Source organism: Hyla sarda, chromosome 2, assembly GCF_029499605.1.
Source record: "Hyla sarda isolate aHylSar1 chromosome 2, aHylSar1.hap1, whole genome shotgun sequence".
In the NCBI taxonomy this organism is placed as follows: Eukaryota; Metazoa; Chordata; class Amphibia; order Anura; family Hylidae; genus Hyla; species Hyla sarda.
Window position 1 is genome coordinate 18,165,051 of NC_079190.1, and position 12,994 is coordinate 18,178,044.

Genomic DNA, 12,994 nt, shown 5'->3' on the forward strand with positions numbered 1-12,994 from the left:
CGGCGGTCAGAATTGCGAAAAAGGGCTCAGTCCTTAAGGTGAAAAAGAGCTGCATGCTTAAGGGGTTAAAAAGGAGATCCCAATGGTGTCCAGTGTTTTGACCCATGCTTGCTTGGCCTGGTCTGTTGTGACGCAACTTTCCTGGCCATTCTTCAGATTCTCCATGACACTAAACCCTAATTTTGACTTAACTCCATTACCCAACTCATGACCTGTTCCACTACCTTCACCGCTGTTACATGGTTCCTCATACCTAATTCTGCCTGACACCTGACTTCTGCTCATGTATTCCCCACTGATTGTTCTATCCTTCGCACTACCTTCTTATATTGATTTTCTGTTGCCATTGCATAGTAACTGTTTCTTCAACCCGTTCCCATTGGTTCTGGTTCCACCCCAGAAATAACGCACCGAATTAGTCATAAGGTAAATGGGTAGTGTAACTATGGCTGTGACAGGGGGTTGGCTGAGTTAGATGTGAGCCCCCAACTAACTTTGACCCTGTCAGGCCTAGTGGTAAAGGTATTTAGTGAAACTTTTCCATAAAGCCACCTGTTTGAAAAGACCACCCCCTTATCAAGAACAGATTAACAACAGGCTTTCAGTCCACTATACCTTACCCATGGTGGGTAAACCACCTCCCGTAGAAGACCCCATTTCAATTTTGCATGGTCTTCTTGAGTAGGTTTCACTGTATATGTTCTGAGCTACTTAGACAAACTGGAACCTTCTTTCACTGAAATCTCTTGCAGAAGGCGAGAACAACATATTTGCTAACATTGTGGCAGCCTTGTGAACCCATAACACTACTGGTGCCCAACTTGTAAAAGTGACTTATGGTATATATTATTACCCTGGGTATCCTTGCAGGTAACTGGTTGCCCTTGAGTCATGGGTACATGCCAATAATTTCTTTGACCACATGAGGGACCTAAGCACATACTGTACCCCTGTCCTCAGTGATGGAAAGGACCATGGGGATGCTTCGCAGACCAAAAAAGGAGGCCATTTTGAATTTTTTGTGTATATACAAACCTTTACAGCAGCCTAGACTTTTGCTTTGGGCTATAAAAAAATGTGAGTTCAAAGATTAAAAAAAAAAAAAAAAAGCACTGCTCTCCCAATTAAAGGAACCCCACCTGTAATAGACCAGGACACCTCACACTTCATTCTTCCCTGTGGTGCTCTATCACAGAATTGAAGACCCAAATTCTTAACAAAAGAGGCTTGATGGCCCTAACCATTGAAGCAGATGAAATGTATTTCCAGTTCGGTCTGAGGATGCATACAATGGCCGACAGGGCCTTTTCACGCTATGTCCAGCGATTAGGTCAAGACTAAGTGCTGGACATAGCGTAAAACGGCCCGTCGGCCATTGTATGCATCCTCAGACCAAAATGTAATCTGCTTCTTTTGTTAACAATAAAAAAAAACGTGAGCATATGAGGGTCAAACTAAGCATAGGAAGTCAGTGGAGGACAAAGGGGGCTTATTTTAGGTTGTGCTCTTTTTTATGCAATATATATATATATATATAAAACGCACATAAAAAATACAAAAATTCCCCACTAAGAACTAGAGGTTGTTTCTTGAGGCGGATAGATCTGACGTTTGTTTGAAGTTTTCTCCAGCCTGGCAAACTTGGAACATCCAACTGGCTAAATCACTTTCTGCACTTCACACCTTTTTTAATTAACCAAGGCAGGTTGCTTTTTGTGACAGGTTTGACAGGCGGAGAGACTGAGGCTTTCACAGCTCTGACTTCAGCAGCCAAACTTGTAGTACAAAGCAGCTTGTGATAATTGCACCCAGACAAAAAAAACCCTCCTTGCTCTGACAAAACGCTGCGCTGCTCAACTTCAAATGTTCTGCTAAACTTTGAAAGATTAATCAACTTGATTTACGGAGAAGTTGTAATTTGCGCCGGGCTTTCAAGCGCCAATCTTTGGGATTTTTCTTTTTTTTTTTTTGTCTTATAAATGGAGGTGATGGAGACAAACACGCTGAAGGATTTCAAAATAAATTTGGCCATTTTTTTTCTTTCTTTCTTTTTCTTTCATTGTATGTTCACACTAATAAGCAGGGTCCCGAGGGGCCGACTTCACAGACGGTCGGTTTTTTATCATGAAAGAGATGGGGGGGGGTCAGTCTTAGGCCTCATACATATAACAGAGCCTTGTTCAAGGAGATTGTACAGAGGTACAGTGACTATGCACTAACAAGCTGTAGGTACTCTGTGCCCCCATATGGTGCTCTGCATTCTCATCAAGAAGTAAAGCTGCCTTTAAGGGGTATTCCAGGTAAAACCTTTTTTTTTTTTTATATCAACTGGCTCTAGAAAGTTAAACACATATGTAAATTACTTCTATTAAAGAATCTTAATCCTTCCAATAATTATCAGCTGATGAAGTTGAATTGTTCTTTTCTGTCTGGCAACAGTGCTCTCTGCTGACATCTCATCTTGTCTTGGGAACTGCACAGAGTAGAAGAGGTTTGCTATGGGATTTGCTTCTACTCTGGACAGTTCCCGAGACAGGTGTCATCAGAGAGCACTTAGACAGAAAAGAACAACTCAACTTCAGCAGCTCATAAATACTGAATAGTAATATACAAATCTGTTTAACTTTCTGGAGCCAGTTGATATATAAAAAAAAAGTTTTTTCCTGGATAACCCCTTTAACAATACCTTTATAATATGTCATCAGATGGAGCATGCTTTTTTATTTTCTGTGCCGCAGTCAAATAAAGGTACAGTATAGTCCGCATGGGAGTCTATGGACGCTGTATTGTGGCCCCCATGCAACTAGGAGGTTATACGGAGTCATAATAAGTATTATAGTGATACTAGCCCAGTCTTTCTGCCTAATCCTTGTGAGAGAGACAACACTCTTCAGAAGACTAGTAAAGCTGATTGGCATGAATACTGTGTGTCACCCAGCTTTCGCAGTCTCCTGAAGCCCCAGCAGTGATAGGCTGCTTGTCCTCCCTCCACTCCTCACTGCACCAGTGCTACCATGTCCTTTCCCTGCCCCCACACTCATGTCTTCTCTCCTCCCCTCACTCTTCTCTCAGCCGGCAAGAAATCTTCTCTCCCCAGCCCGCCCATCCCCTATTCCTGCCCAACCATCCCCTATTCCTGCCCCTACACTATCTATTCTCTGTACCTGCCTGCATGACAGTTAAATCATATTTTAGCATGACATTGGTCCAGCGGCAGAATGTTTAAAACGCCCAGGCACTCTACGCAGCCTGAGAGTAACATGATCAGGAGATGTACTCGAAGACCCATAGACTTGCATGGGACTTCTGGTGCATTTCTGATACATTGAGTCCTTGATTTGGCTCCACAGAAAGAAGTCTCAGGGTGTGAGCTTTGGCGATCATGGAGGCCGGCACAACATTGGCAAATTGTGAATTGTTGTTTCCGGCACTGCTGCTCCAATGTTCTGGTAAAGTTTCCTTTACTAGCTGATCGGTGGGGTTTCGACCACTGGTACCCCCACCAATCATGAGGACTGAGGTCAAATGTCCCCGCTTGATTAATGGATTGGCAGTGGACATGCTTAACAACTGCTTCATTCACTCCTATGGGACTTATGAATATAGTTCAGCACTTGCCAGTGTTCGGAAGCCTGATTGAGAATGAATGGAGCAATTGCCGAGCTTATTGGCTGCTACACTGCTCATTGGGGAGGTAACTTACCTCTGTTCTTATGACAAGTCTGGGTTCAAGCAGTCAGACCCTCACCGCTCAGATAATTATCTCCTATCCTGTGGCATAACCCTTTTAAGGTCAGAGCAGACCTGGTCAATAAGGGGTTAAATTTGGGTATACCTCCTCCCAGTATACAAATGCTGGCGTGCTTTCACTCTAGTGGTGGCATGAGACGGAGTCTACAGCCCACACAAGTGGCTCAGGCAGTGCAGCTCATCCAGGATGGTACATCAATGTGAGGTGTGGCAAGAAGGTTTGCTGTGTCTGTCAGCATAGTGGCCAGGGTGGTATGAGGGCCCGACATCCACAGGTGGGGGTTGTGCTTACAGCCCAACACCATGCAAGATGTTTGGCATTTGCTAGAGAACACCAAGATTGGCAAATTCGCCACTGGCGCCCTGTGCTTTTCACAGATGAAAGCAGTAGTCTGGAGACGCCGTGGAGAACGTTCTGCTGCCTGCAAAATCCTCCAGCATGACCGGTTTGGCGGTGGGTCAGTAATGGTGTGGGGGGGCTGCACAGACCTCCATGTGCTTGCCAGAGGTAGCCTGACTGCCATTAGGTACCGAGATGAGATCCTCAGACCCCTTGTGAGACCATATGCTGGTGCGGTTGGCCCTGAGTTCCTCCTAATGCAAGACAATGCTCGACGTCATGAGGCTGGAGTGTGTCAGCAGTTCCTGTAAGAGGAAGGCATTGATACTATGGACTGGCCGCCCGTTCCCCAGGCCTGAATCCGATTGAGCACATCTGGGACATCATGTCTCGCTCCATCCATCAACACCACATTGCACCACAGACTGTCCAGGAGTTGGCGGATGCTTTAGTCCAGGTCTGGGAGGACATCCCTCAGGAGACCATCCTCCACCTCATCAGGAGCATGCCCAGGCATTGTAGGGAGGTCATACGGGCACATGGAGGCCACACACACTACTGAGCCTCATTGGGACTTGTTTTAAGGACATTACATAAAGTTGGATCAGCCTGTAGTGGGGTTTTCCACTGTGATTTTGAGTGTGACTCCATATCCAGACCTCCATGGGTTGATAAATTTGATTCCGATTGATAATTTTTGTGTGATTTTGTTGTCAGCGCATTCAACTATGTAAAGAGGAAAGTATTTCATACGATTAGTTCATTCATTCAGATCTAGGATGTGTTATCTTAGTGTTCCCTTTATTTTTTTGAAGTGTAGATATTCTTGTCCAGTCAGGGCAAAGACAACAAGGCTGAGCTGATCTGTCTGCAGAGGGTTAACACAACTCTGGTCCACCGGTGTCACAACACATTTCTCAGTTCCCCGAGCTACAGCGATCTCCTCCAGAGCTGCAGCTCATACATAATGAAGAAGCACGTAGCTACAATTAACTAAAAATCCAATGTATTTGTAGCCGGCACCATGACATGCATTGATTTTCATATCTCAGGTGATATGTAGCCTTTTAAAGTGCGGGAACGCAAGTAATGTCAATAAGTGGAAGATGACAAATACCGAAGAATATTATTCCCCGCGCTCTCTCACTTTTACTTTCCTTGCCTTCTCCCCTTCTCTGAAGCTAATACAGACTTAGTTATTTAGGAAATGGGTTTGGACAGCGGTAAACAGGCTTGATAACCGCTGCCCCCGAGCATTTGGCTTTCTCGTTGATGCAAGAAGACGCGAAGCCCGAAATAAATTTTTGTAAATTAAAGGGTATGTATACTTCCGCAACCAGTTCTCCTAAATTTATCCAATGGTTCGAAAATAGAAAACGAGGCACCTCTGCAAGTTGTTTAAAAGAATTCCTATTCATTCTGTGTATACAGCTACGGTATACAGATACACAATGGGGGAGATTTATCAAGACCTGTGCAGAGGAAGAGTGGTGCAGTTGCCCATAGCAACCAATCAGATTGTTTCTTTCATTTTCCACAGGCCTCTTTAGAGGCCTGTGGAAAATGAAAGAAGCAATCTGATTGGTTGCTATGGGCAACTGCACCACTCTTCCTCTGAACAGGTTTTGATAAATCTCCCCCAATATGTGTATAGTGGTATTTAGTCTGATCCTGAAGTCATGATAAGGCTATGCTCCCACAGTGTAGTTTAACCCCTTAAGGACTCAGGGTTTTTCCGTTTTTGCACTTTCGTTTTTTCCTCCTTACCTTTTAAAAATCATAACCCTTTCAATTTTCCACCTAAAAATCCATATTATGGCTTATTTTTTGCGTCGCCAATTCTACTTTGCAGTGACATTAGTCATTTTACCCAAAAATGCACGGCGAAACGGAAAAAAAAATCATTGTGCGACAAAATCGAAAAAAACCCGCAATTTTGTAACTTTTGGGGGCTTTCGTTTCTACGCAGTGCATATTTCGGTAAAAATTACACCTTATCATTATTCTGTAGGTCCATACGGTTAAAATGATACCCTACTTATATAGGTTTGATTTTGTTGCACTTCTGGAAAAAATCATAACTACATGCAGGAAAATTTATACGTTTAAAAATGTCATCTTCTGACCCCTATAACTTTTTTAATTTTCCACGTATGGGGCGGTATGAGGACTCATTTTTTGCGCCGTGATCTGAAGTTTTTATCGGTATGATTTTTGTTTTGATCAGACTTTTTGATCACTTTTTATTCATTTTTTAATGATATAAAAAGTGACCAAAATACGCTTTTTTGGACTTTGGAATTTTTTTGCGCGTACGCCATTGACCGTACGGCTTAATTAATGATATATTTTTATAGTTCGGACATTTACGCACGCGGCGATACCACATATGTTTATTTTTTATTTTTTTTACACTGTTTTATTTTTTTTATGGGAAAAGGGGGGTGATTCAAACTTTTATTAGGGAAGGGGTTAAATGACCTTTATTAACACTTTTTTTTTACATTTTTTTTGCAGTGTTATAGGTCCCATAGGGACCTATAACACTGCACACACTGATCTCTAATGCTGATCACTGGCGTGCATTAACACGCCTGTGATCAGCATTATCGGCGCTTGACTGCTCCTGCCTGGATCTCAGGCACGGAGCAGTCATTCGTCGATCGGACACCGGGGAGGCAGGTAAGAGCCCTCCCGGTGTCCGATCAGCTGTTCGGGACGCCGCGATTTCACCGCGGCGGTCCCGAACAGCCCGACTGAGCAGCCGGGTCACTTTCACTTTCACTTTAGAAGCGGCGGTCAGCTTTGACCGCCGCTTCTAAAGGGTTAATACCGCACATCGCCGCGATCGGCGATGTGTGGTATTAGCCGCGGGTCCCGGCCGTTGATTACCGCCGGGACCGACGCGATATGATGCGGGATCGCGGCGCGATCCCGCTTCATATCGCGGGAGCCGGCGCAGGACGTAAATATACGTCCTGCGTCGTTAAGGGGTTAAAGGTTCAATAATATTCTTGCTTTAGATGCAAAATGAGCCTTAAAGGGGTATTCCAGGAAAAAACTTTTTTTTTTTTTTTTATATCAACTGGCTCCAGAAAGTTAAACAGATTTGTAAATGACTTCTATTACAGATGCTGAAGTTGAGTTGTTGTTTTCTGTCTGGCAACAGTGGCTCTCTGCTGACATCTCTGCTTGTCTCAGGAACTGCACAGAGTAGAAGAGACACGTGTCATCACAGAGCACTTAGACAGAAAAGAACAACTCAACTTCAGCAGCTCATAAGTACTGAAAGGATTAAGATTTTTTTAATAGAAGTCATTTACAAATCTGTTTAACTTTCTGGAGCCAGTTGATATATAAAAAAAGTTTTTTTTCCCCTGGATAACCCCTTTAAAGTTTCTAGATATTTTTCTCCTTGTTGGCATATCTTTATGTTTGTTTAACAAAGATTTTTGTTTTACAGAGTCTTATGTGGGTTACTTTTTTGCTATTTTCAAAAGTGTTTTTATGCAGCCAAATTACATAAAAAAAAAATGCATAGTGCTAATTTTGAATATATCATAATAAGGCTGTTTTATGTAAAAAAAAACAAAAACAAAAACAAAAAAAAACATACCTTTTACACCTTGTGTTAAACATAAATCCTTCAAACTACAAAGTTACAAAGACCCAATTTGTAAAAAATGTCTGTAGAATACCGGTAACAAGTCAAAAAACATTAAAATAAAGTGCATAACAATAACAATGCTCCAAAAAGCTTATAAATTCAAGGTGTATTTTCCTTTTATATTAGGCATCTATAGGAGCATCAAAATACAATGTAAAGCAATTTGTCTCATTGAATATTGTTATTTTTATTATTATTATTTTATACATTTTTATTTGTTTATTTATTTAAAAAACATGTTTATGAATAAAAAGCTGTAAAACAGCTGCTTTATGCCTCAAAATGCAGTCCAAAAAATGCATGTACATGGCATTACTCCACACTTCTATGTCTGTAGGTTATCAAGAATAATGCAGGATCTGGCTTAACCCCTTAAGGACTCGGGGTTTTTCCGTTTTTGCACTTTCGTTTTTTCCTCCTTATCTTTTAAAAATCATAACCCTTTCAATTTTCCACCTAAAAATCCATATTATGGCTTATTTTTTGCATCACCAATTCTACTTTGCAGGGACATTAGTCATTTTATCCAAAAATTCACGGAGAAACTGAAAAAAAAATCATTGTGCGACAAAATCGAAGAAAAAACGCCATTTTGTAACTTTTGGGGGCTTCCGTTTCTACGCAGTGCATATTTCGGTAAAGATGACACCTTATCATTATTCTGTAGGTCCATATGGTTAAAATGATACTCTACTTATATAGATTTGATTTTGTCGGACTTCTGGAAAAAATCATAACTACATGCAGGAAAATTTATACGTTTAAAAATTTCATTTTCTGACCCCTATAACTTTTTTATTTTTCCACGTACGGGGCGGTATGAGGGCTCATTTTTTGCACCGTGATCTGAAGTTTTTATCGGTATAATTTTTGATCACTTTTTATTCATTTTTTGGACTTTGGAATTTTTTTGCGCATACACCATTGACCGTGAAGTTTAATTAATGATATATTTTTATAGTTCGGACATTTACGCACGCGGCGATACCACATATGTTTTTTTTATATTTACACTGTTTTATTTTTTTATGGGAAAAGGGGGGTGATTCAAACTTTTATTAGGGAAGGGGTTAAATGACCTTTATTAACACTTTTTTTTTGCAGTGTTATAGCTCCCATAGAGACCTATAACACTGCACACACTGATCTCTTACACAGATCACTGGTGTGTATTAACACGCCTGTGATCAGTGTTATCGGTGCTTGACTGCTCCTGCTTGGATCTCAGGTATGGAGCAGTCATTCGCCGATCAGACACCGAGGAGGCAGGTAAGGTCCCTCCCGGTGTCCTGTAAGCTGTTCAAGATGCCGCGATTTCACCGCGGCGGTCCCGAACAGCCCGACTGAGCAGCCGGGATACTTTCACTTTCACTTCAGACACGGCGGTCAGCTTTGATCACCGCGTCTGAAAGGTTAATACAGGGCATCACCGTGATCGGTGATGTCCTGTATTAGCCGCGGGTCCCGGCCGTTGATAGCCGTCGGGACCGACCCGATATGATGCGGGGACACCACGTGACCCCGCGGCATATCGCGGGAGCCGGCGGAGGACGTAAATATACGTCCTGTGTCGTTAAAGGGGTACTCCGGTAGAAAACTTTTTTTTTTTTTAAATCAACTGGTGCCAGAAAGTTAAACAGATTTGAAAATGACTTCTATTAAAAAATGTTTACCCTTCCAGTACTTTTTTGCAGGTGTATGCTACAGAGGAAATTCTTTTCTTTTTGAATTTATTTTCTGCTGACACCTGATGCCCATATCAGGAACTGTCCAGAGCAGGAGAAAATCCCCATTGCAAACCTATGCTGCTCTGGACAGTTCCTCACACGGACAGAGGTGTCAGCAGAGAGCACTATGGACAAGACAAAAAATAAATTCAAAAAGAAAAGAATTTCCTCTGTTGCATACATCTGCTAAAAAGTACTGGAAAGGTAACCAAGTGGCATTTATTATACAGGTGTCTTCTCATATGGCAGAGGGGTCTCTGGACATTTTCTCCATGACCTGAGGGGGGTGAATGCTCATACGGCCCCTTCGTCCTATGACCCGCTCTCTCCCCATTAGTACAATCACTTAACCTCGCTCGTTTGTAACGACAAGCTCAGGATGGCTGAGAAGACATTAATGCAACATTTCCCTGACTTTCTTCTACCTCCAACAAAGCCGCTGTTTACACGATCCCATCTGTTTTATCAGTAACCGAGCGTAATAAGGTTCAAGAAAATGCAATTCATTAGCCATTTACTGCTAAATTAGACATTTGCAATTACATTAGGAAATGTGTGCAGCGGTTCGGTCCCTGAAGACGTGAGGAGCTTTGCATCTAGAAAAAAAGCTATTTCAGGCACAATGTAAGATTTTACATTCCAAGAACTGAAAAGGAGTCTCCTCTAGTATTTCCCATATCGTTAGACCACTTTCTTTGGACTATATATTTGTTTTGGACTGTCACTTTAAATATGGGATTGTATTTGCTCATCTGCTTTGACATTAACCACAGTCCATCAGAAACAAGCATGCAAGGGTACTAGGTACTCCAGTAGTTAAAGGGGTATTCCAGGAAAAAACTTTTTTTTTTTTTAATATATCAACTGGCTCCAGAAAGTTAAACAGATTTGTAAATTACTTCTATTAGAAAATCTTAATCCTTTCAGTACTTATGAGCTTCTGAAGTTAAGGTTGTTCTTTTCTGTCTAAGTCCTCTCTGATGACACCTGTCTCGGGAAACGCCCAGTTTAGAAGCAAATCCCCATAGCAAACCTCTTCTAAACTGGGCATTTCCCGAGACACGTGTCATCAGAGAGCACTTAGACAGAAAAGAACAACCTTAACTTCAGAAGCTCATAAGTACTGAAAGGATTAAGATTTTTTAATAGAAGTAATTTACAAATCTGTTTAACTTTCTGGAGCCAGTTGATATATATATATATAAAAAAGTTTTTTCCTGGAATACCCCTTTAAGTAAACAGCGCACCTACGACGCTTGTACAACTTCCATTTAAGTCAATGGGAGTAAAGCAAATTGCATAACTTACTGGCTTCCCGACTACGTCCGGTGGCTGCAAACAAGACAGAGGGGGTCAGGAAGCCCAAAAGACCAGATGGGGATATCTCTTAAATGTCAGTGTATACTAACCTTCTTGTTTTCGCATGCTAATAACTTGGCCTAAAATCGACCTCCACACTGATGCACCCCCTGTTCCCATGTAGTGTATTTGCTGCATATTTTGGCCTTTAATAATATCATTTTATCACATGTGAACTTGTCAATGACAAGCTACAGTGGTCACGTGACAGATGGTCATCAGAAGGGACCGAAGTAGTTTTGCCATGGGAGTGCAGGTGGAGATGCATGAAGTTTGCACCAAAAGCAGCATGGTTTGGTTGTTTATGATTATGGGTCAGATTTTTGTGTGGATGACCAAGCCAGAGAGGCTCATTCAGACGGATCCCTCCAAGGAACAGCCCAGGATAAAAGCAACGCACAAGACTTCAAAGGTAAAATGGTTTATTTACATGGCATGCAACGCGTTTCGCTGGACAACCAGCCTCATCAGGCATGCCTGATGAAGCTGGTTGTCCAGAGAAACGTGTTGCATGCCGGGTAAATAAACCATTTTACCTTTGAAGTCTTGTGCGCTGCTTTTATCCTGGGCTGTTCCTTGGAGGGATCCGTCTGAGTGCTTCACCTGTGTTAGTTACCAGGAGCGGCTGCCGTTCTTCGCCCGTTGAAGGGTTATCCCACGCTTTCACCATAGTTGTACTTGGTCGCAGTACAACTATACTCGGTAGCATTTTTGCTTGTTTTCCATCTCCTCTTTACAATACGTTATCACACTAGGAGCGCTCTCCTTGTCTGTATAGAGAGGCTCATTGGCACTCCAACTCTCAAGGAACATTTCTCACCACTATACCCTAGTGTCCCCTTGCATCAAAGCATGACATGTCATGAATGGGGTTAAGTCCATGCGTAAAAGTCCATGAGAAGGTACTGCCATGGATCTCTCTAGCCTTAGCTAGTACACAAGAGTGTAGGAATGGTACACATTATTCAATACAAGTATTTATTGCTGGCACTCACCAGATCGGCAGAACTCATCGACCTCCGGATGGACCATGTCCTTCACTCGATTGCTGTAGGACAGCCTTGAGTCTTGATCGTAAGCTTTTAAAGTCTCGCTGGAGCTGTAAGACTTCGGTTGTACTTTGCTTTCATCGCTCTCGGCTGAGGAACTGGTATATCGACGCTCTGTGTCGCGCCGCCTGGTCAGGGATCGGTAAGGTTTCCTCTCTTTCACATCCATGGCACGGTGCTTCTCCTCAACATTGAACAGAAGGGGTGAGAGGAACCGAAGGGCTTACTGTGAATAAGATACAAACATATATGCTTACTCCATGTCCTTTCTAACCATCTCAAGATAAACCCAGTACAACAGAAAAGACCAAGAAGACTACACCCATGTGTCCCCAATGTCACACATTTTCTGTGTGCTACCATTCTAGATTTATAATAGTGCCTGCTTAACCAGTTGCTAAATATTATCTATTGGATTGGAGCCAGTAGATAACAGCCAGTATCATTTACCTCTCCCTAAATACCTTTTTTACGCTCAAGGCATCAATGCACAGAGAAGCATAACAGGGGTTCAAACATCACCTTGGTTCTGGTGGTATCCAGAAGAGCAAACCGGAATCAAAATGGTAATTATATTAAGAAGTCTGGTCTGTGGTCCAAGTTGTTTTATTTTGGGTCTGGTCTGGATTAATTTAGGGGTCTGATCTGGTTTCTGGATTAGGTTTGTAGTTTGTTCTGGGGTGTGATTTATTTTCGGGTTGGGTCTAGGGTCTGAATTTATTTTGGGGGCTCATTTGAATGATATATCAGACGAATAAAGCAAGGATCACAGTATACCTCTGGGGGCATATATGGTGGTAAAGTATGTCTCTAAGACACAGTGGCCTGGTAATGATCATTGTCAGGCAATGCTGGGAGCTGTGCTAGTTTTTACGATGACTCAGCAGTGCCATGTGGTAAAACTAGTGCGGTAAATGCTTTGGGGAGGGGGAAGCTTACTATGGGGCCCAGTCATACGTATACCCCTGCCCAGCTTCCATATACAGAGAGTTTATTAGTTTATAAACCGGTAATGTTATAATGAAACTAATGAATCCTATCGGAACATGTACATAACATGCTTATTGTATGTCTGCAATGTGATTAGTTTCCATCCATAACG

General features: G+C 42.3%; 1 protein-coding gene across 13 annotated transcripts in view; it reads right to left on the bottom strand.

Annotated features, from left to right (window-relative positions):
• The window catches only part of TENM4 (teneurin transmembrane protein 4), a 1,400,276-nt gene that overhangs the window by 623,978 nt on the left and 763,304 nt on the right, over positions 1 to 12,994 (bottom strand). For all 13 annotated transcript variants that reach the window (XM_056561274.1, XM_056561279.1, XM_056561286.1 and 10 more), the window contains one exon: positions 11,839 to 12,118. In XM_056561274.1, the coding sequence (XP_056417249.1) occupies positions 11,839 to 12,061 (223 nt within the window). In that variant the 5' untranslated portion in view covers positions 12,062 to 12,118. The remainder of the gene's footprint in view (positions 1 to 11,838; positions 12,119 to 12,994) is intronic.